Below are 25872 nucleotides of genomic sequence, written 5' to 3' on the forward strand. Positions count from 1 at the left end.
CTATACCGACAAAATTAGAAGGGAAAGTCAAATACGCAAATAAATACCAAATTTCAGCCACTTCAATGGATTATTGTGGTCATAACCTTCAAAATACCGAAAATCGGGAGGTACCGTTCTATGGGGGCTATATAAAGGCGTAGACCTATACCGAAAAATTTCTGGGGGAAAGTTTTATACCACCAACGATTAAATATCAAATTTCAGCCATTTCGGAGGAATATTTAGGCCACAACCCTCAAAATATTGCGAGCTGTATCTTGATTTCAACAGACGGGCGGACGGATGGACAAACGGAGATGGTTATATCGACATAGAATTTTACCCTGAACAAGAATATATATTCTTTATAGGGTCTCCGATAAATATTTCGATGTGTTACAAACGGAATGACAAATTTAATTATACCCTCCATATTTTGGTGGAAAGTATAAAACTATACATGACTTATACATGAAAATACAAATACCCGTATTCCCGGGAATTTCAAAAAAATTTCCCGGGAAATCCCGTTCAAGAAATTTCGGGAATTCCCGGGAAATCCCGGGCCGGGAATTCCCGACCAGAAACTCTAGTCTTCAGGTACCTTCTTCATCTATTCGAAGTCCTTTACGTTTTCTATACGAAGACCTTTGTGTCTTCTATACGAAGACCTTTAGGTCTTCTATACTATATGTACTTATTCTTCTGCAATTTGGTGCGATAAATGATCAACTCCCGCTGATATTTTGTCCGCTTCATTTCATGTGAAAATAAATTTAAATCTTTTAAATCAATTTTTCATGAAACAGCGGGTGATTTTCCGCACACACAGACACAGAGATAAATTTAAGTCAATTGCCAAATTTTGATTTCATAAACACCCTTTTATGTTGCAGCATGATGCCCCATTTATGCTTTAACCTTATCTCACGTAGTACTAAAATTAAATTTACAATGACAACAACAATGGTGAAAAATTGCATTCATTTAAATAAAAAGTATTTTCCCCGATTTCCACTCCGTGTGTTCTTTGGAAACTGGAAACCGAACACTGATGTGCCAAGTGTGCCATTCGTTTTATAATTCGGATTATTATGTCAATGAACGGCAAAGCCTCTGTTTTGTTGGTGTTTGTTCTGTAGGATTCTTATTGTTGAAGTTCTAGTTGTTGCTGTTGTTGTTGGGAAAACAAAAGTTTCTTTTCCTTTCTTGTGTAAAAATTTTTCATTTGCTTTTTTTGCGTTAAATCTCTTTTTTACGACTCCCTTTCCATCAACACATTCGTTGGCATTCGTATTTACAATAAAATATGTGGCACAAGCGATGTGTAAACAGCAGAGTCGAGATATGAAAGTTGCAAAGAGGTGTTGCTAATGCTAGTGTGTGATATGTATGTAGGTACAGTGTTTGAGAAGTGGATGTGGCAAGTTTTAATATTTCCTTACAACAAAATATTACTCTCTTCGGCGAAGGATAATAGTTGCTACATTGGGTGCTTTAGCAAAATGCATATTCCTGGCATAACAAGTTTGCCTCCATTTTTGCTTTCATTATTTCAATATTGAATTTAAAATATCCTCATAAATTTACTTGAAACACTGTTAAAAACTGTTTCTCCTGCTACTAATGCTTTTGTTGTTGCAACTAAAAGTGGCAATCGTAGTATTAAATGACATTCACACACACATGTCCATGTTTACACATTGCAACACTTTGTCACACCGTTTATAAGGAGCGAAAAATAGTGTTAACACATAGAAAAACACAAATGTCGCTTGAATGTTGTTGTTGCCTCTGTTTGTTAAGTATGTCTTTCTTATATGAGCCATGCCTTTGTCAATGCGGCATTTTCTTTTATTCTTTAGCTCTCTGCCATATTTAAGCCAAAAAAAAGAAACGTCTGTCAGTCCGGTATGTTTTACATTATCTTTGACATCTGTGTTCCCCGTATGCCCAGGGCCGCCAGTGCTTCGTTGTTGCTCGCTGCTCGTTTTATGTTAATTTTTAATGTTGGTAAAACAGAAGACAAGAAAATACTATTCCGGGTTTCCTCTGGCATTATTACGGCCAAGGGAAGAATTAACTCCCATCTTAGTTGACGTTGCCACTTTACACATGACTTGTTCACATTTGATGTGGTGTTTCAATCATTTTTATAATCATAAGAAGATAGAGCAAAGGAATTTTGTTCATACATATTTTGCTATGCCAATGCATTTCCCACCCACGTTTGTACTTGTGAAGGATAATTAAAAGAAAATGTCAAAATGCAAAGACACAAGAAGTTTAAAATTGTTTTTTTTTAATTATTGATTACACTGGCAATGTGTGCGTGACTTGTGAAAAACATTTTGCATTTTTAAAGTTTAACAAAAGGAAAATATGAGAATACATCACCACTGATGGAAAAGTGATTTTATGAGGAGACGATCACCAACACAACTCGTCATTAACATACATCGCCATTGTGGATGATTATCAATGACCACGTCGTTTCCGATAACCATCAGCGGAGTTCCCAAACTTTACTAAATCATCGTAGCTGATCATTAATTCAGCACACAGAATAAACACCCTTCATCTCCATCACCATCAAATTGTCAGGCAGAATTTAGGCCACCCAGCAAGTTATTGCCGACAGTTGGCCGAATATAGTCACAATATCGCATTTCATTGAAATATAAGATACCAATATATAGATCAGTAAACCTTAGGTTTAAAGGGAGAAAACAAGTCAAAAATTTCCTCAGCCTGTGTGGGCTGAATCTTTCATCTACGGACAGATCGAAAAGCGACCACACAACCAAGATCCTTTTCCTTAAAATTATGAATTTAGAGGGTTTTCTGGGAGTCATTTCTTTTCGATAGATATCCCGCCAATGAGTCATCATAGTTGGTCGCCATATAATTTAGAGCTTTTTGACCACTACGTCAGGATGCATGGACTTGTGCACGAATAAAATAATCTCGCTGTAAACAGGACCACAAGGAGTAGCTTCGGTATTATTTCCTAAGAAACTTCCAACAAATCCTAAACTGCATTAAAAAATGTTGAACTTTTGTGGGGGTGACCGTTATGGACCATTTTCGAACTTAAACTAAATTTGGACAAAATATTATGAAGGCCGAATGTTCGGGCCGTTATCTCAGGAAGTATGGACTTCCCCTAGTACCGTCGTAATGGGGGCAGCGAAGGACGTACAGACATTGCTTAATCGACTCCAAATTTTCTGAAACAGATTTCGTCCAAACATACTTGGGGTCTTAAACATTGTCCGTATGAAAGTATATCTCATATCTCATGAGTGTGCTCCTTACAGCATCCTAGTAATTGGAGTCGAAAGGCCAAAATTTCATGCGTGAAATTTCTTACAAACATATTTTTTGCGTGTAAAATTTAAAGCTGTCATTCAATTTCCTTTGAAACCCGTGTGAATTTAGTTTTTTTACGCTACGGTTCTAATGAAGCCTTCCCCGATCGAATTCATCTACTAAAACCGCGGATATAGATACCTTGAAAATCGGTAAATCAGCAAAAATATATTTTGACAAATCCGCGTACTAAACCGCGATTTTCTTTAAAATTTTTTACTTAAATGGAATCCTTTACTCGCGATTATAATATTTGTGAAAACACGTGTCATAAAAAACAGAGATACTCGAGTAATATGGGTATTTCGCCAAAAATTGAATGTGGAGGCACATCCGCGGTTTTTGAAGAATTTATTTGAAATAGGTGTACATTGACGTATTTTTGAAGGGCGCTGATGAAACCGGATGCGCATCAAAATCGTATGCACATTGCGCGACTTTTACCAAATAAAAAGTTTTTTGTAGTGCATGATGCAACTGGCGGCACACAATACATAAATATTGAAAGAGATTAATTCGCTTTATCCAAAATTGGATGCGCATCAACCGACTTTAACTAATTCGCGAGTTACAGGCTTTTTAATTTTCATATCTTTTAAATGACAGTAATTTCAATATTACTCTTAATTTCCTATCCTTATAAGTTATCACAGTAAGCAGTTAAGCTTTCACGATGGTAAACCATATATTTTGATAAAATTTTAGCAGAATACTTTAATTTATGTATTAGATTTTAGCGAAATAGTTGGATAACTCTCAAATATTTTTTTCTAATTTTTCGAAACAAACCAAAAAATATATTTGTAACAATATTTTGCAATTTATAAAGCCAATGTTTATAATTTTGGTTTCACATTTTTTACGCGTTGTCTAGTTTCTGTACGTATTTTTAATTTAGTTTTTAGGGGTTTATACGGACTCTGAGTTAGTACAATTTGAATTTATTGCCAGATTTTTTTAATTTTTTTTTTTTTTTGATTTTCCGCGAAAATAAAAACACATTTTGGAAATTTTGGTGCATCTACGGATGGATATCAAATGCTGTTACTGATATATGCTTACATTTTCTCAATACAAAAAATAAGAAATTTTAAAATATTTTTCTTTATAAGAGGACTAGCAAAATGCCCGCCACTTCGTAAGCGGAAACGGAATAATATACAAATAAACAATATTTAATATGGAGAACACTGAAAATTTTGATGTACTACTAATTATCTGAATTAATATTTAATTTCTTTAAAGTACTGCTCGTATACGTTTTGTTCGAATTTCAAAAAAGACCTCTACACTTCAACAACGGCCTACATTTTAAATTCCAGTCCATGTTTTATTAGAACGGTGTGGGTATTTTGAAAATTGTATCCACATTTTCCAACCGAATTTTGGAATTTGCGATATCAAAATGTAGAAAACATTTATTCAGAAGATGTTACCCTATATAACAGTTAATTTTTGAGACATTTTATTTTAGGCCTTTTTTTCTCAGGATGTAAAAACCTTTTTGTAAAACATTAGCCGCATTGATCTACCTTTTCAAATGATCTTACAATAACGTTTAGAATAGACAACAAATATAAAAACAATTTTGTTGAAATGGTACGTTTGACTTTTTGATTTCAGTACATTATTTAGAAACCGAATTCGTGTTAACCTAGAAACAATAGTACATTATTCAGTACAATTTTTAAAATCCAGGACCTTAGCTCAAATGTTACAGTTTTAGCTCTACTTGTTCATCCAATGTCAATGGTATTACATGTAGAAACCTTTCATACATTTAAAGGCGGGTTTAAATAAACATTCTGATCCAATCTCAAAAGTTATCCTCATAACAAATTTCATTTATCGATTCACCCAGTACCAGTGCTTCAATATTTAGTATTATTTAATACTTCTAGTACACTTATTGTACAACCACCTCTAACAATGAACCTAACAAATCAATAATATATTAGAATTTCACTTCTATACCAAATTTATTGCAATTTTGTACTTTTCGCGCACTAATGATATAATTCCATCTTCATTGATACACCCAACGTCAAATTTAATAGCATTTAGTAGATTTTTTTCGTATTTCTCAATAAATCAACCAGCCCTCAGCCTAATTTTCGAATTTGTATGCATTTCAAAAAATCCGTATCTAAACACCAAGACAACAATTCGAAATTCCACCTATATCCCATCATGCAACACCAAACTGGTACCAAATTTAGTATTTATAGTATGTATAAGTTCCAAAAATTACTTCCTTTTATCCAAAACTATATCCAAACCGCGATTTAGTATTTTTCGTATACATTAGTACGAATTTGCAAAACTTCCTCTCTATCTCCACTCTAAACGTCAACTGCTATACTAATACCGAATTTCACAATTTCAGCTCTACCCCTTTACACAATAACAATTTGGACCAAATTCTGTGCCATTTAGTAATTGTCGTACACTTATTGTATGTATATCCACAACCACATCCATATCTCAACCCTACACACCAACAGCGGCTATAATACAAAATTTCCGAATTCCACTTCTATTCATAATACCATTAATACTTTTCGTATGAAAGTACGAATTTCAATAACTATCTCCAACAGCAATTGCGAATTTCAGGATTCCACGCCTATCCGTCCACCCAAATCAAAATTTTACCAAATTTAGTACCATTTATTAATTTTCGTACCCATAAGTACGAATTTCCAAAGCAACCTCAATGCAACACTCCATAAGTAATTTTAATTATAAATTTCAGGATTCCAGCTCTATCCGTCCACCTAAATTTAATTGTACCATATTTAGTACCATTTAGTACTTTCCGAAATTCCAAGACTAAGTCAATCCAACAGTAATCATAATTCCAAATTTCAGGATCCCAGTTCTATTCGTTCCCCCAAATCCAAATTGTACCAAATTTAGTACTTTTCGTACCCATAAGTACGAATTTCAAAAAACTTCCCCAATCCAACTCTACAGCAGTAACCTTAATTCGAAATTTCAAGATTCCAACTCTATTCGTTCACCCAAATATAAATTGTACAAAATTTAGTACATTTAGTACTTTCCGTACCCATAAGTATGAATTTCCAAAACTACATCAATCCTACTCTCCATCAGTAACCTTAATTCGAAATTTCAGGATTCCAACTCTATCCGTTCAACTAAATTTAAATTGTACCAAATTTAGTACTTTCGTACCCATAAGTAATTAAATTCCAAATTTCAGGATTCCAGCTCTATCCGTTCACCCAAATCCAAATTGTACCAAATTTAGTACATTTAGTACTTTCCGTACCCATAAGTACGAATTTCCAAAACTTCCTCAATCCTACACTCAAACAGTAACCTTAATTCGAAATTTCAGGATTCCAACTCTATCCATTCACCCAAATATAAATTGTACCAAATTTAGTACATTTAGTACTTTCCGTGCCCATAAGTATGAATTTCCAAAACTACCTCAATCCTACACTCCATCAGTAACCTTAATTCGAAATTTCAGGATTCCAACTCTATCCGTTCAACTAAATTTAAATTGTACCAAATTTAGTACCATTTAGTACTTTCCGTACCCATAAGTACGAATTTCCAAGCCTAACTCAATCTTACACTCCAAAAGTAATTAAATTCCAAATTTCAGGATTCCAGCTCTATCCGTTCACCCAAATATAATTTGTACCAAATTTAGTACCGTTTACTACTTTTCGTACCCATAAGTAAGAATTTCCAAAACTACCTAAATCCTTCACTCCATCAGTAATATTAATTCCAAATTTCAGGTTTCCATGTCTATCTAAATCCAAATTGTACCAAATTTGGTACCATTTAGTACTTTTCGTACACATAAGTACGAAATTCCAAAACTACCCCCATATCTCAATCGTACACTTCAACGGTAATCTAAATTCCAAATTTCAGGTTTTTAGCTCTATCCGTTCAACCAAATCCAAATTGTACCAAATTTAGTACCATTTAGTACTACTCGTACACATAAGTACGAACTTCCAAAATCATTTCTTTATACCAACACCACTTCCCAACCTTGATTCCCATACCAAATATGAAGATTGTAGCCAAATCCTCTCAAAATATACAATTGGTACCAAATTTAGTAACTTTTCGTACACTTATAGGTCGAATTTCCAAAAACCCTTTGGTACATCTTTCTAACCCTCCATCAGTTACCTTCATTCCAAATTTCAGAATTCTAGGTCTTCCCATTTGCCCAATACATAGGGTACCATATTTTGTACCTTTTAGTACTTTTCGTACCGTTCTAGGTCGAATTTCCAAAAACCCAGCCTTATCTCACCCCTACACACCGACAGCAACCCACAGTCAACATTTCAGCTTTCTAGCTTCAGCGGTTTCGTCTGGGCGATGATATGTCAGTCACTCAGTCACTCAGTCACTCACTCACTCACTCACTGAGCTCTTTTATATATATAGATTATTTATTATTTATTATTTATTATTTATTATTTATTATTTATTATTTATTATTTATTATTTATTATTTATTATTTATTATTTATTATTTATTATTTATTATTTATTATTTATTATTTATTATTTATTATTTATTATTTATTATTTATTATTTAGTATTTATTATTTAGTATTTATTATTTAGTATTCATTATTTATTATTTAGTTTAGTATTCCATCTCTATGCGTTCACTCACATCCAAATTGTACCAAATTTAGTACTTTTCGTACCCATAAGTACGAATTTCCAAAACTTCCTCAATCCTACACTCCAACAGTAACCTTGATTCGAAATTTCAGCATTCCAACTCTATCCGTTCCCCCAAATATAAATTGTACCAAATTTAGTACATTTAGTACTTCCCGTACCAATAAGTATGCATTTCCAAAACTACCTTAATACTACACTCCATCAGTAACCTTAATTCCAAATTTTAGGATTCCAACTCTATCCGTTTACCCAAATATAAATTGTACCAAATTTAGTACATTTAGTACTTTCCGTACCCATAAGTAAAAATTTGCAAGACTAACTCAATCCTACACTAATTAAATTCCAAATTTCAGGATTCCAGCTCTATCCGTTCACCCAAATCCAATTTGTACCAAATTTAGTACCGTTTACTACTTTTCGTACCCATAAGAAAGAATTTCCAAAACTACCTCAATCCTTTACTCCATCAATAATCTTAATTCCAAATTTCAGTTTTCCATGTCTATCTAAATCCAAATTGTACCAAATTTGGTACCATTTAGTACTTTTCGTACACATAAGTATGAATTTCCAAAAGTACACCCATGTCTCAATCGTACGCTTCAACGGTAATCTAAATTCCAAATTTCAGGTTTTCAGCTCTATCCGTTCACCCAAATCCAAATTGTACCAAATTTAGTACCATTTAGTACTACTCGTACACATAAGTACGAACTTCCAAAATAATTTCCTTATATCAACACCACTTCTCAACCTTGATTTTCATACCAAATATGAACATTGTAGCTATATCCGCTCAAAATATACAATTGGTACTAAATTTAGTAACTTTTCGTACACTTATAAGTCGAATTTCCAAAAACCCTTTGGTACATCTTTCTAAATCTCTATCAGTTACCCTCATTCCAAATTTCAGAATTCTAGCTCTTCCCGTTTGCCTAATACAAAGGGTACCATATTTAGTACCTTTTAGTACTTTTTGTACCCTTCTAGGTCGAATTTCCAAAAACCCAGCCTTATCTCACCCCTACACACCGACAGCAACCCACAGTCAAAATTTCAGCTTTCTAGCTATATATATATATATATATATATATATATATATATATATATACATATATATATATATATATATATATATATATATATATATATATATATATAAAATGTTGCAATTTATCACCGCATTTTCATTTTGCTTCATGTTACAAAATGTTTTTTTGTTTTTCAAAATAGTCAGGCTTAAACCCATAGTCGTTGTTTTAATATTTTATTAAAACAACTTTAATTTATTAGTGGGAAAAAATTGCCGATGTTTACCAAGGGGTAAGACAGGGAAGACTATATTTTTAGATCTCGCCACAGATCTTCATCAGTTCGCTTGTTTTTTGTTTTTCAACAAGAAACTTTTTATACCCAAGTGTCAATTGCTCGCTCAAATATATACGTGCGCAAAAAAACACTCTGATCGAGAAATTTCTTTGGCACGACCTAAACTCGAACTCTCAACGAAAAAACACATAACTAACATCGATGGAATGGGTTTAAACGCTGAATATTTTTCAAGAAACCTAGTTTGTGCCTCAAATCGCAACAATGACAAGCAAATCAGGAACAGTCACTGGTGTATCTCAACAGAATGCAGAGAAAATACGTCTCTTTGGTTTGTCCAGGTGGAAGCGCAATTTGCTTTGAATGGAAATGATTCCGAGCAGAAAAAGTATTGCATAATAATCGCGGAATTGGATACAAAATTGCTGACTCATGTAAGTGACATCGTTTTGAATCCACCTGAAGACGTATATACACAATTGAAAAAACGTTTGATTGAACATTTTTCCGTCTCTGAGAAAAAACGCATTAAGCAACTTCTCAACAATCTGGAAATTGGTGATAAGAAAACGAGTACCCTGCTACGGGAAATGAAGAATCTTGCTAATGGTGGTGTCAACGACGATTTCCTGCGTACAATGTGGATGCAGCGACTACCAACACATATCCAAGCAATCCTGTCTACATCATCGGAATCTCTTGAAGCAATTGCAAAGATGGCTGACAAAATTGCAGACGTATCAACGCCCTCCGGCATTTCAAGTGTTTCCGTCGCAAACACTTCGTTTGATCTCTCAGCGATGTCTAAACATATTGAAGCCCATACTGCAGCGGTTCAGCAGTTGCACGAAAACCGGTCAAGACAAACTTCTCGAAGCAAAGGACGTACTAACTCAAACACATCAGTAGTGGGATTCTGTAACTCATTTTTGCTGTTACCGACAAAAATCGGTAAAATTAAATCGCAAAATTATGACTAAAAACATAAAGAAAAGTTGGCATCACTGTTTGTGTCGGTAGAGGATAGCGACTACTTTTTATTCATCGTTAACTTACCGAAAAATTTCGTTAATTATCGAAATTATAAGCAATTTCATTTTACCGACAATTATCGATAACAGCAAAAATGAGTTACAGAATCCCACTACAGGTACAGTGCCCGGCATAATTATTTTTACAAAATTTACATTTGTCTTAAAAGGCATATAATTATTGTCAGCATTCATATAACGGGATACTAACAGCTTAGGGGTATTCTCTGTCCTCTCAGCTAAATAAAAATTAGTGGTTCAAAAACATTCCAGCTTTATTTGTGATTAGGTAGGCGAATGTTTAAAAAGGGAGGCAAACGCAAAACGGCATAAGTATTTTGACATGCTATAATTACACTGTGCAACATTTTGGAGCCAATCGCGTGCAAACAACTTCTGTCCAGAATTTTATGAAAGCAGAGGGCCAATAGGCAATAACCATATTTGGGTTTTGTTTTCTTAGATCGGGTTCGGTTTTTATGGCCTCATCTAAACATGGTAAAAGATCGAATTTTTAAAACAAATCGGGGCTGTATCTCAGAGACCAATACAAATCTTGTTTTGGCATCTGCAGCAAACTTGTAGATAAGAGCAACAAGAAAATATTTGGAGGAATAGTGAACTCGAAAATCTGCATTTATTGCCTCAAATTGTATAATATATCTAAAAATTCTATAATTATGTATATTTCGCAGCGTATCTCCCAAAATGTTAAATTCTTCTTAATGTTACCTTTTGGGAAAATATTTTCTGGAATGTAATACACAACTCTTTAGAACATTATATTGTTGTAAAATGCCACTATCGCCTTGTTTATAGCAGATTTTGCAACAACAATTTGGTAAATATTTCAATAATTCATTGACAACCCCAACATGAGAATAAACAGCCTGTATGAACATTGTTTGAAATAAGTTTTGTAAAAGGTATGTTATGAAATACCCCTTAAACAACGTGAAATAACCATTTTAGAGTTTCAGAATGTTCTGAAGAATTGATGGTCACATTATTTGGAACATTTTTAGAATGGTTACTTGTTTCAACTTTCAACAGTTTAGTTGTTACTGACCAGAATTTCAGAAATTATGTAAACTTTTCTATATTTTAACGAGTTTGATGTGCTAGATGCAGCTTTTCCTAGTTCGTCTGTTTCACACATAAGTTCTTCTACTTTAGGGCTACAATATTGCTGAAGACTGCAAAGCAAAATTCTTATTAGTTTCGGAGATAAAGGTCCGATCACTGGAAAAAGGCTCATTTTAGGTCGGTTTAGATGAGCCCATAAAATCTAAACCCGATCTAAGAACACAAAACCCAAATAAGTTTTTTGTAGTCTCAATATGTACTTTCAGAAAATGTCCATTGGAAGTTGTTTGCATTTCCAGTGTTGCACAGTGTTATGTTACTTTTGGTACTTAATCGAACTTTTTGGTAACAAAATGAATTGATTTAGCTAAATTATTAACATTTAAGAAAAAATGTTCTTGACAGTCATAGATTTTTAATTCAAATAGGGAATGTTGGTGTCAAAAATTGTAGTGAAATTTAAAATTACAGTTTCGGTGATAAATGTAGCTATTGTTTAGACATTGCTGCAGTTATCTATTTATTTTGAAACGAATAAATCTCAAAATACTGAAAACGCTGTAAATATGGTCGATCTAGGCAGAAAATGTGAAATTACAGAAGTCGCTCTCCGGTAAATAGAGCAGAATTGCAAATCTAATCTTACTTAAGCACACAAATCCTCATCTTCTGAATAATTTCGATGTCAAAGCAAACTCTCTATTAAGACTAGAACCTCTAAACATTAGAAAAAAATCAATTTCAAGTCATTTTTTGCTATTCCACTCGATTGATAAATCATAGCCACAAAAATTTTCAATTAGATTTTCAATAAAAATCACTTGCACCCCACCAATCATTGTGGTACAGCATATTGTGGACTGATAAAAATAAATTTGGACATAATTCATCTTAGAATAACCTTTTTAGTATGCTTGAGTCAAAAAACCGCCAAAAAGTTTGATATCTTTCTGAAATAAATGTCCTTCTGATGCTATTGCCATGAACAAATATTTCCAGGCATCAGAATATGTTGATCCACCATTTAAAATACTGTGATATTAAATTTTTATCGATAATGCTGTGGACTATAATGAATATTTTGGCATTTTAAACAATATTTCATAACAACATGGTATTAAACCGATCGAAATGTTATGTATTCATTTGCAGAACACTGCTACTATGGTAAGCCTGAATTTTGTGGAGCAGGTTTGGAGCGTATTTCGGGTTCAAACTTAAAGTAGTCTCCTTCAAATATCACATTTGTAAGAGAAAAATGTTCTTACTCTCATTAAAAAGTGGAAATGTGAAAAATAATGGGAGAAAATCATCGAAAATCTTGTTTAGTGATAAATCCCTAAATCCTTGAAACATCGATCCGTAAATGGGTCCATAGCGGTACAGATGTGTGTGAAGCATATTATTTTTACCATAACTAATAATAATCATAAATATAAATAAAACATTTTAAATTGTTGAGGTCTAAAAATCAATAAAACAATTTTGTCAAAATACTTATGCCACGCAGTGAAATTTTATTTACATTACAAAAGTGGAAGGGTAAATTTAAATTGATAACATTTATTACTAATTATAAGTACTCTAGTAAAGGATTAGCCAGAATATTTTTTCATATTTTTGTAGAAGACTAATCCGGTAAAAAACCAAACACATCATTTTTTCAAACTTGTAAAAATAATTATGCCGGGCACTGTATATGTTATTATCATCGTCGTTTCGGTTAGAGAGCAAATAAATGCCGGCAACAATGGACGTTCAAAAGCAACCAACAACCGGGAAACCACTAAGCCGGTCACTAGAGACGAGAAGTGATCGGGCTAGCAAAACGAATAGCCTGTTCATTATCGGTTGTGTGTTAATTCTCTCTTCGGCTATTCTAGAATATTTTGACCTGATACGATAACGCTTTATAGAAGATTTTAAAGATTTGTGAAAAAACGGACCAAAAAGACGCCTTTTATAACTCGCACGAGGGTTAATTTTTTTAAAGAAAATATTCCTTGCGTTCTTGTCAGTAACGTTGCCAAAAACACCATATATCTAAAGTGCAAGGATTCCAAGTAATCTTAACTCAAATATTCCAAAACGGTAGAAATGGTAGAACCTTGCAACCCTATTTTAATTTCTTGGTTTTTTGGCAAAATTTATACCGATATTTCCTTGGTATGTAATGCAATTAGAGATTTCATTTATTTGGTGACTTATAGTGAAATTTAGCGAAGAATATTGTTGTCTTTGACGCCATTTCTCTAAAATGATTTTTCGTGTGGCCATTTTGCTAAAACTAACATGAAGTACGACCTTAATCCTAAAATGTGTTTTTAATTTTGCATATTTATGGAGTTTAGGTAAGATATAGAGTTTTGGTGTATTCTAAGACCTATAGTTAAAATTGATGGCGAAGAAATTTGTGGAATATTTTGATCTAATACGATCACATTTTATAGGTGAAGGGACAAAAAGACCGTTTTCATGACCACCTGAGGGTTAAATAATATCAAAAAAGGAACCAGCGACCCGAAAAACATAAGAACCCAAGGTTATGTCAAAATTCATTAATTTTTAGAGTTTTGGCCAGGTTTTTCGTAACATTGGACACTGCTCAAATTCTAATGAAAGGTTGGATCTTTCACCACTTCATTTGAACCAATACAAAAGATGACATGAAATCACGTCATCGCATAAAACCCCTTCCTTCAAATTTTGTTGGGATATTCATACCGGCGCAGAAAAGTGAACATCATTATCATTAACATGGGAATACTCGATGCTTAAATAGTTCGGTTTTTCACTAGAAAAATCATTATTTCAAAAACTGAAAAGCCAATTGATAATTTCCTTCGCGGGGATGAAATCATGATAGTGGTAGCGATCAGTAAATTTTGCAAGGCTGTCAGTGTGTTTTGTAAACATTCCTCTCTGCAATAGAGAATTTAGATCGAATTACAAATGTGAAGCATTCAAAATTTGATTTCATTTCTCAATGGATGTTTTATTTAAATTAGTGCGTTATGTCGTCGCTTAGATCATAATAAATATGTACATATGTATTTATATAGTTTATTTGAAAATTTTCTACATTTTAGATTTAACTTTTTAAGGCGCATGAATATTTAATGACAGATTTGAAATATATTTTTGTAATATAAAAATGAAATGAATGAGTTTGTATATGTCTATACTAATGACTACATTTTCCTAATTTACGGACTGGGAATTTTTTTGTTGTTAGTGTGACTTTTATGGTGCAATGTGCATTTCATATAAAAACAGTGCATAAGAAAATGTTGCGTTATGATTATGTGTTGAGATGTTTGAAAACATGTTGTAATGAAAGACAGACACACACATTGAGATCATGCACAGAACTCCAACTAAAACAACATTCAAATTTTGGTGAGAAATAATCCCTTCCTTCCAAGCAATTAACACAAATTTGGGCCACAGCTGTTCGAGGAAAGGAAATAGATTTCGATCACAATAAACGTTGTTTTATGAACAATAAACACCAAATTCATAAATATTATTGAATTGTGCTAGATAAACGAACTATCTAAATATGCAAATTATTTAAAGAAATAAAATACCAAAACCCAGAATTTGTTAAAAAAAATTAGTACAAAAATAAATCTTGTTAGAAAAAAATTTATAGGCAAAAGAAGGTTGAGAAAAAGAATTTAATTTTAATTCTCTAATTTCTAGTTTAATTTTTTTTATATTTTTGTTTGTTTGTTTGCCAACCTTTTTGATGGTGATGCCGAAACATGTTCCAGATTTGTGCTGGCTGATTTTCGTTCTTGGTTATTACTTGAATTTGAAATTAGTTTTTGTTTGGTTTTTTTTTATTTTTTGGTATTGGTTATAATGGGGCACACACACAAGACACAGATTGAAAATACAGTTTGACACACATAAATTATGAAAGAAAGAAAAAAGTAGAAAACAAAAAATGGAAACATTAAAACAAAAACAAATATAAAATATGAAATATTTAGTTAAATTTGTTATTGCAATTTTTTAAACTTTTTATGTTAGTAAAAAGAAACTTGGACAGTTAGAAAAAAAATTTGGAGAAAAATTGAACACTTTAAATTTTTCTTTGGATTTAGGTACATTTATTTTTCGAATCATAAATTATTTGGGTGTCTGTTCCGATGAATGGGACAGTTAGACAAAATTCGAGGAAAAATTTAATTGTTTGACCTTTTCTTATATTTTAAGTTTTTTTTTTTTGTCACGGGTCCTATGAGAGGTAGCGATGTACAGTCAAACTTTCCTATAAGAGAGAGAAAAGTCATTATCTTCTTTGAGAATTCATATTTTTGTTTTATTAAACTACGTCTTATCGAGAATCATTCCGTGTAGTGACCTTCGTTTTATAAAAGTTCAGGTGTAAATTTAATACCAAAAGGACACCGAATTCGTGGAGGTGTCATCTGGTTGCTACTTGTAAGGCCTGCTGAATGTATATAGTTAATATGGGATTTCCAAAGGAAGTTTTAAACGCAGAAGAAGACTCACAAACTCCATTTATATTGACAACGCCTGCAATCATGCAATACCGGTGCAAACGAGCCATATTTCGGCGATGCAACCCACTTAAGGACCATTTGTAACTTATTTCCTTCACACCCAGTAAAGTTAACAGAATTACCTCCACTATCCCAACGGACCATTGTGAAAGCATTTGATATGCCAAAGGCATTCGATATTGTCGTCCATGCGACGCTAAATTCTGACATCATTCTTTACTCATGCGGGGAAAGCATTGTTCCCGGTTCCCCTCAAAGTCTTCACTCAAAGACCTCAAGTATATTTTGACAATTTCCATTTTAAACTATTTAGAGTCGATTTCGCTCTGTCGATTTGTTCAATCTTTGCACATCAAAATATTTTCTCCAAAATTAGATCTCGTTCGAACATGTTCCACACCAGTCCACTCTTTCGCGTATCTCACCCACAAAATTTCAGAAATCTTTAATAAAATTTTTGCTAAAGTGCAGTACGAGGACATATCTCGTTTTAACATATTTTTGAATTTTACCTCGCCCAAGAAAGTTAAAAATTTCACTTTTAAGAATTGTACGTTACTTCTTGTGGCCATTTGTACAGTGATATGATCCTTTTTATGCGTAAGTCCATGCAACCAGACATAATGGTCCAAAAGCTCTAAAAATTGCTATAGTAATCAACATTAATGGATGGTGGTGGATAACTATCGGGGTGACGTAGGGGATGGAAGATACCAAGGAACGGTCCGGACCGGCTTTAAAATGGCAAAGCCCAGGATTTATCTTGATCCCTCTTTCATATCAAGTGGACACTGACCTCCCCGTGGTGTCACCTGGGGAACTGCCTTCAACACCCGTTAAAGGTAGTGAGCTAACATGTGCCGCTCGTTCACGCATAAGAACGTTAAAAACTTGTGTTTGGTCGTCGGCTTAGTAACCCTCGCCTAGAAAAAACAGCATACTATGAAAAAACGAACGAAAGGAAAAACAAGCCCCTCTAAGGTGGACGAACCCCGCAAACGTTTTAAGGACCATGATCTGCGAATCTGCACCTGGAATGTTCGCACTCTTTATAGAGAAGAAGTACAAGGCCGACTTTACTGTCATACAAGAACTACGATGGATTGGGAAAGGCGTCACACCAACACCTAAAGGTGACACACTGTATTATAGCTGCCATGACACAAAGCATGAGTTTGGTTGCGGGTTTGTAGTTGGTCGGAGGTTAAAACATCTGGTCTCCAGCTTTACCCCAGTGAATGAAAGATTCGCTGCAATACGATTTAAAACAAAATTCTTTAACATCAGCTTTATTTGCGCTCATGCTCCCACTGAAAACAAGGTCAAACAGACCAAAGATATATTTTACGAGCGCTTAGAAGAATCTTATGGCCGTTGCCCTGCCCATGACATTAAAATTATACTAGGCGATTTTAATGTCAAAATTGGAAACGAGAATATCTTTGGCCCAACAGTCGGGAAATTCATTCGCCACAGTGAAATATCTCATAATGGTATGAGGCTGATAGACTTTGCCGCTGCAAGAAACATGGTAGTTAGCAGTACCGGATTTAAGCATCTCGATATTCATAAGGACACCTGGCTGTCGCCCGATCGAAGAACAAGAAATCTAATTGATCACGTTGTGATAGATGGAAGACATGCATCAAGTGTGTTGGATGTACGATCGTTCCGGGGTGCAAACATAGACTCGGACCACTACCTTGTTGCAGCAAAGGTACGTACCAGATTAAACGTAGCAAACAAGGTGCGAATAGACACAACGCGGAAGTTAGACATCGGTAAGCTGCAATCACAATAGTTAGCCACAGCATATTCCACTCAACTAGCCCAATTGCTTAATGTGAGCACTTCTTGTCCCGATAACATAACAACACAATGGCAAAATATTGTCCACTCCATGCCGCAAAATCAATACTTAGATACCAGAGACCTCCACCAACGAACCCATGGTATGGCCAGAAGTGTCGTGCTGCTACCGAAGAGAAAAATGCGGCATATAGGGCTACTTTACAATCAGTAGCAACGCGTAGCGCACGAGAGAGGTATAGGGAGAAAAGGAGAGAGGAGAAACGTCTTTTTCGCAGGAAAAAGAGAGAGATGAAAAAGCGAAGAAGTCCGAAAATTCTACCAAATAGTGTAACATCAAAATGATGGCTTTGGTACAGGTGCATCCTCCTGTAGAGACCTGCAAGGTATTTTGGTAACTGATACAGATACATTTTTCCAAACTGTTGGTATCCGATAGTAGCGATGATGGCGAGGATGAGGTAAAGACAGCAATAAACCGGTTGAAGAATAATAAGGCAGTAGGAGCCGATGGCTTGCCAGCCGAGCTGTTCAAAACCGGAGGCGACACTCTGATAAGGTGAATGCATCAGCTAGTTAGCATCATCTGACAGGAAGAACTCGTACCCGACGATTGGAACGTGAGCATCCTATGTCCAGCCCACAAGAAGGAAAATAAGACTGTGTGGTCCAATTACAGTGACATAAGTCGGCTCACTATTACATATAAGATAGTATCTGGTATATTGTGTGAGAGACTAAAGGCTATCGTCAATGAAATTATTGGACCCTATCAATGCGGCTTTAGACCGGGCAAATCCACCATTGAACAGATATTTACCTTGAGACAAATCCTGGAGAAGACCTATGAAATGCAGATGAACGTGCAGTCAAAGGTGTTCCAAGCCATGTCTGGTTTTGGTATTTCTGCAAAGCTGATTCGGCTTTGTAGAATGACATTAACTGATACTCGGTCCTCGGTTAAAATGGGAAAGAACCTCTCCGAAGAGTTTTGTACCAAAAGAGGTTTCAGGCAAGGAGACAGCCTATCGTGTGATCTTTTTAATATCCTGCTAGAAAAGGTTATACGAGAGGCAAACGTCAAAAGAAGTGGCACAATCTACACCAACAGCCACATGTTACTTACTTATGCTGATGATATAGACATCATGGGACGATCAGTAAAAGAAGTAACCGATACCTTTATGAAGGTCGAAGGGGAATCTGCTAAAGTGGGTCTGGCGGTAAACGGCGAGAAGACCAAGTTGATGGTGTCGACGCGTAATGCGTCCATTGAGATCGGACCAACTGTTGAGAATTTTGAGGTAGTAAAAGAGTCCATATTAAAATCAATTTCCGATATCGAAAATTTTGGGACTTCTTGAAATTATATCCATGAACAGTTGGACCCACAGTTTGAAAACTATAAAACCTGGGAACAAGCGGCTACGGGGGGAATGAAATGTGCCTCAGGTAGCTACCATAATATATTCAGTCCATATCCGAAATCATCCACAGTTCGAAAACTATAAAACCTGGGAACAAGCGACTGCCGGGGTATGAAAGGTACCTCCAGTGGACATCAAAATGTGTAAAGTCCATATCTGAAATCAAATTCCGACATTGATAATTTTGGGACTTCTTGAAAATATACCTATCAACAGTTGGACCCACGGTTCGAAAACTATAAAACCTGGGGACAAGCGCCGACGGGGAAATGAAATGTACCTCAAGTATCTACTGAAATATACAAGGTCCATATTCAAAATCAAATTTCCAAATTTTGGGACTTCTTGAAATTATACCCATGAACAGTTGGACCGGCTACCGGGGTAGGAAAGGTACCTCAAGTGGGTACCAACATGTGTAAGGTCCATATCTGAAATCAATTTCCGATATCGAAGTTGTGGACCGGTATTGCTCCATGAAACTAAGTTTGGATATAATATGACGAAGACCAAATGTTGGACCAAATCGGTTGCACAGTTCGAGACTTATCCTGCTCTCCAGCCACTACATATGGTGCCATCGGGGTTTTTTCAACTTTCGTGCTGTTTTCCAAACAATGAAAAAATTAAAAAAAAAAAAAAATTACCGTTGTAATTGAGACAGCGATTGCAAGTTGCTTCAACAGAAATCGAGGTTAGTCAAGAGCAGGTCTTAAAGTGAACTTATCCGAAATTCTGTGTGGGAGGTACCTGCAGAAATGGGCAAATATATAGTCCATATTCAAACATGTGCTATATCTGATAGATATATTAGGATGCGTAAAGTATGGACCAAATCGGTTACTCCCTTCAAGAGTTATCGTGCGCACAAATTTTCGAACATTATCCAACTTTTGTGGGGAAGTTTGGGCAAAATATTGCGAAAGCCAAATTTTGGACCAAATCGGTTCATCCGTTCGAGAGATATCGTGCGCACCAGCCAGACAGACAGACGGACGGACATTGCTAAGTCGACTCCAAATTGTCTGAAACACTTTTCGTCCAAACATACATGGGGTCTAAAACCCTTATTTCGATGAGGCACATTTTGCCCGTATGAAAGTGTATACACCCCCCTTAGCATAAATGCTGAGGGTATAAATTTATCTAATATCTCAATAAACAACTTTCTAGAACATACGAACTCTGTAGAAAGGATTCTCTGAATTGCAAAATAAAGATTTTGTATAATTTTTCTGGTTTAGGTCCATAGATATTGAAGGGCTTAAATCAATATTCAAGGAAACAATCAAATAAAGTAGTGTACGTAACAGCTGTGATGATGTCGCGGAATGTCCTCTCTGCTACCCGAACATCAGAGTTGTTGGGCAGTTCTCTAAAGCAGTGATTGGTGAACTCTCTTAAAGTAGACCAATTAGCTTTCCCAAGATTGATGAAAGTATTGCTGTTAGAGGTGATGAATTTGGGCGGTCTGCTGATGGACACATTTATGGGGAGATAGGTGACCATCTCCTACTTTTTTTTAGAATTAGGAAACTGTTCATTGTACATTACATAGCACACCACTCCATAGATAGGCTGTGAGCACAGCGGATTTATTCTATTAATTGTTTTTTGTTTACCAAATAATTATGAGCAGTGTTCAATTTTTTTAAAGAACATAAAATTTCATTTTGTTGAATTTTTAAAAAAATAATTTTTTTATCACAATAAATTTTAATTCGTTTTTTATTTCATAAATATTTAACAACAAAAACAACTTTATTTTTAACAAGCCACAAATCGATTACCAAAACAAAAAATACTGGAGAAAATGAAATTTTACATTAATATTCTCAAAATTACTTTAAAATACTGGGTTAGGGGGGTTAACTTTAGAGGGGCGGGGAATGAAAAAGAGCAAAAGCTTAACAAAGGGAAAATACTAGTTAAGCCAAATAATAGCCGTTATAAATTATTTTAGAAATTCAATGAAATACTTACTTTGCATTTTTAGGCCTTCTTACTTCTATGGGGAAATCATCATCAAAATCCAAATTGAAATCTTCTCCTAGATCCCGTGGCACCAAAGGGGTACGTTGATGGGCCGGACTTGTGTGATAGCCATCGCCATGCAGCTGTTATGCGTTGCATTCGTCCGGCAGACAATCCAAATTCCATTTTGTTTGTAACAAAGAATTGTAAATATTTATAGTTGCAGTCAGTGGTGGGTGATTCAGTGAGATTTTGTGATTTGTAACAAATGCGTTTGTTTATGCGTTTGTGTGTGTTGTTGGACAAATGGACAGGAGGAATAAATTTATGATTTATGTTCAATTCGATCATCATCATCGTCGTAGTTGCAGTCGTCGCCATCATCACAAATGTTTGCAGCATTTGTTTATTTTTATGGTGGTGGAGGTCACAAATTATGAACATTTGTTATGCATTGGGGGTGTTGTGAAAATTTTGAGCAGAAGGGAAAACAGAAACAAAAAAATAAATTATTTTGTGTGTTCTTTGTAATTTTTCTCGTTGCATGTTTGATTTCTTTTACAAATCACTCAACAACATTCAAAGTTATTGTTATGGTTATAGTTTCAACCGAAAAACTATTCATATATGTATTTATTGTTGGATAGAAAGAAAACACATACGACCAAGGCGCATTCAAAGAAAATTGGAATTGAATGTAAACTAAAGAATGTTTTTTGGTATGTAAACAATTTTTATAAAGTAAAGCATAGATAGTCTTGTGTTTTGATAATTTAAATATGGCAACATGTTTTGCCATCTAAAATATTCTAAACTATATATAAGAATTTATTATGTATAAGAATTTATAAATTATTAATATGAAAGTAAATTTTGAAAATATATTATAGGTTTATACGCATTTCATAAATTTGTTAATTAATTAATTTCCTAATCTGTTATTTATATTAAAATAAATCTAAAAACATGCAAAATTGAAAAATTATGGGATATATTTTATATCTTAAAAAAAAAAATAAATAAAAATTAATATTGACATAATTTAAAATTTGTAACCTAATGGAACAAACTTTCTTTCTCAGAACAGGTTAGTTATATTAGATTTGAGATCAGTAACGAGACACAATATATGCCACAAATTACCGAAATGTAGCGTCGAAGTGGGTGGGTGACGTAGGAGATGAATGATACCAAGCAACGGTCTTGACCGGCTTTAACAAAGCAAAGCCCAGGATTTATCTTGGTCCCTCTTTCATCTCAAGTGGACACTGACCTCCCCGTGGTGTCACCTGGGGGCTGCCTTTAACATCCGTCGAAGGTAGTGAGCTAACATCTGCCGCGCGTTCACACATAAGAACGTTTAAACCTTGACCGGCTTTAACAAAGCAAAGCCCAGGATTTATCTTGGTCCCTCTTTCATCTCAAGTGGACACTGACGTCCCCGTGGTGTCATCTGGGGGGCTGCCTTTAACATCCGTCGAAGGTAGTGAGCTAACATCTGCCGCGCGTTCACCCATAAGAACATTAAAAACTTGGGTTGAGCGTTGGGCTAGTAACTCACCCCGTCAAAACACCCCAAACGTTTTAAGGAACATGATCTGCGAATCTGCACCTGGACCCTCTACAGAGCAAGTGCAGTTTGCGCACTGGCGGATGTACTTGCTAATTACAAAGTTGATATTATCGTCTTACAGGAAGTGCGATGGAACCGGGCAGACGTAAAAATAACAAACGATTACGCACTGTATTATATCTGCCACGAAACGAAACATGAGCTAGGTGTTGGATTTATGGTAAATAAGAGACCTAAAAATCTCATCATCCAGCTTCACTCCGGTTGATGAGAGAATTGCCACAGTCCGTATAAAAGCAAAGTAGTTTCAACGTCAGTCTCATCTGCGCCCATGCCCCGACCCAAGAGGAAGATGAACAGACCAAGGATATATTCTACGAGCGTCTAGAGAGAGCATATGACTGCTGCCCTGGCCATGGCATTAAGATTGTTCCAGGAGATTTTAATGCTGAAATTGGGAGAGAAAATATCTTTGGTCCCACGATCGGAAAGTTCAGCCTTCATGAGGTAACATCCGACAACGGAATGAGGCTGATCGATTTTGCAACGGCAAAAAACATGGCAGTGAGCAGTACCAGATTCCAACACCTCGACATACACAAGGCCACGTGGATATCCGCAGATGGGAAAACAAGAAACCAGATTGATCATGTTGTGATAGACGGAAGACACTCGTCCAGTGTGTTAGATATCTGATCGGTTCGAGGAGCGAACATCGATCCGGACCATTTCCTAGTAGCAGCAAAGGTACGCACTCGCCTTAATGTCGCGGCAAAAGTGTGATCTAACACGGGACGGAAGCAGGATATCAAGAAGCTGCAAACACAACAGATAGCACAAGCCTATTCCGCTCAACTGACTCACATGCTGGAAGACGGCACTGTTTGTCCCGATAATGTGGAAGCGCATTGGCAAAGAATAGTCTACTCACTTCAAACTGCCGCAAAATCTGTGCTTGGGTACCAAAAACCACCACCTAAAAATCAGGAGTGCCGTAAGGCTACTGCAGAAAAGAACGCGGCATACAGAGCAACCCTGCATTCAGTAGCAACACGAAGCGCGAAAGAAAAACATCGCGAAAGAAGGGGAGAGAGGAGAAATGTAGTTTCAAAAGAAAAAAGAAAGAGCAAGAAAAACGTGAGCGTAAGAAACGCGAGATGTTCAGGAGTCATAATGAAGTCCGAAAATTTTACCAGAGTTTAAAACACCAGAATGAAGGGTATGGTGCAAGCACATTCTCCTGCAAAGATCAAGAAGGGCATCTGGTAACTGATACAGATAGCGTACTGAGGACCTGGAAGGAGCATTTCATGAAGCTCTTAGTGTCAAATATGGGCGACGATGAAGATACACCAGAACCAATCGCAAACGACAACGTTGAATGTCTTCCACCTAGCCAAAGGGAGGACATGACAGCAATTAATTGGCTGAAAAACAATAAAGCAGCAGGAGCTGATGGAACTGTTCAAGACCTGTGGCGAAATTCTGATAAGGAGTATGCATCAGTTAATTGCCGAAATTTGGCAGGAAGAGAGCATACCCAACGATTGGAACCTCAGCCTCCTATGTTCCGTACACAAGAAAGGAGACAAGACGGTGTGTACATACTACAGAGACATAAGTCTGCTCCCAATCGCATACAAAGTGCTGTCGAGTGTACTGTGTGAACGGTTGAACCCCATGGTCAATAACAGAATCGGGTCATACCAATGCGGTTTTAGACCTGGTAAATCGAAAATTGACCAAATCTCCACACTGCGCCAAATACTGGAGAAGGCCCACGAAAGACAGATCGACACATACCACCTGTTCGTCGACTATAAGGCCGCCTTCGACAGCCCAATTCGATGGAAGGTGTTCCAAGCCATGTCTGAGTTTTGTATCCCTGCAAAACCTCTAGGATTATGCAGGATGATATTGGCTAATACAAGATCAGCTGTTAAAGTAGGAAATAACCTCTATTGGAAAAGGTCATACCAAAAGCGAATGTATATCTTGATAAAGATAAAAATAGCACTAGATACAATAAGGATATAATGTTACTGGCTTATGCCTTCTCGCGTTTCTTATGCTCACGTTTTTCTTGCTCTTTCTTTTTTCTTTTGAAAATACGCTTCTCCTCTCTCCTCTTCTTCCAATATTTTTTTCGCGCTTTGTGTTGCTACTGAATGCAGGGTTGCTCTGTATGCCGCGTTCTTTTCTTCAGTAGCCTTACGGCACTCCTGATCGTACCATAGATTTTTAGGTGGTGGTTTTTGGTACCCAAGCACAGATTTTGCGGCAGTTTGAAGTGAGTGGGCTAATCTTTGCCATTGCGCTTCCACATTATTGAGTTATTGATATAGAGTCCTAGTATAGGAAAATTTTAAAAATTTAGCATACTTTATTAAATTTTAGTGGTATAGGAAATTACCCTCGGAGTCGACTCCGGAGTCGGTGTCGGAGTCGTGAAAAAAACTGGCCTGGAGTCGGAGTCGAAGGAAAAATGGCTCCACTCCGATGCCCTGGTATCAACACGCAAGACGTCCAGTAGACACGGACCAACTGCTGATGTTCAGTACTACAATTTAGAGTTAGTAAATGACTTTATTTACATCGGCACCGCCATAAATAAAACGAACAACATCAGCTTAGAAACCAAAAGAAGAATAATATTGGCCAATAGTAGCATCTGTTCTGGTCTAAGTAAACAGTTTAAAAGCTATGCCATAATCAACTTATTTTGATCCCCTACAACCTTTTAACATAATTGAAAAAAATTAATATACAAGTAAAAAAGTTTCAGTCGGCTTTGCCGACAGATATATACCCTCAGCCAATGTGAAGCGAAATGTATTTAAGGTCTCTTCAGAATTTTGTGGCCCTTTTTGGACATTTGAACTTGCCGACAAAAATGTGGATTAGGAATTAACTGCACTAAGACACAAATGTTGAACTTTTGTGGCGGAGGTACCCTCAGGGAGGACCGATATGGGCAATTTGAGAAGTTAAACAAAATTTTTATAAAATATTAGGAGATCCAAAGTTTGGACCAAGTTGGTTGCCCCAT

At 35.6% G+C, this 25872-nt stretch overlaps 1 protein-coding gene across 50 annotated transcripts in view; it reads right to left on the reverse strand.

Moving 5' to 3' along the window:
* Nucleotides 1-25872, reverse strand: part of OtopLa (proton channel otopetrin-like a) — a 250692-nt gene that overhangs the window by 108112 nt on the left and 116708 nt on the right. For 34 of the 50 annotated variants that reach the window (XM_073976950.1, XM_073976947.1, XM_073976939.1 and 31 more), the window contains one exon: nt 21260-21393. In XM_073976950.1, coding sequence (XP_073833051.1) covers nt 21260-21393 — 134 coding nt within the window. Of the gene's footprint in view, nt 1-15249; nt 15316-21259; nt 21394-25872 lie in introns of all 50 variants that reach the window. The other 16 variants (XM_073976937.1, XM_073976914.1, XM_073976924.1 and 13 more) reach the window with 1 other exon arrangement.

The sequence above is a fragment of the Musca autumnalis genome, unplaced genomic scaffold (assembly GCF_047663935.1).
Source record: "Musca autumnalis isolate F117 unplaced genomic scaffold, ASM4766393v1 scaffold_3, whole genome shotgun sequence".
Taxonomy (NCBI): domain Eukaryota; kingdom Metazoa; phylum Arthropoda; class Insecta; order Diptera; family Muscidae; genus Musca; species Musca autumnalis.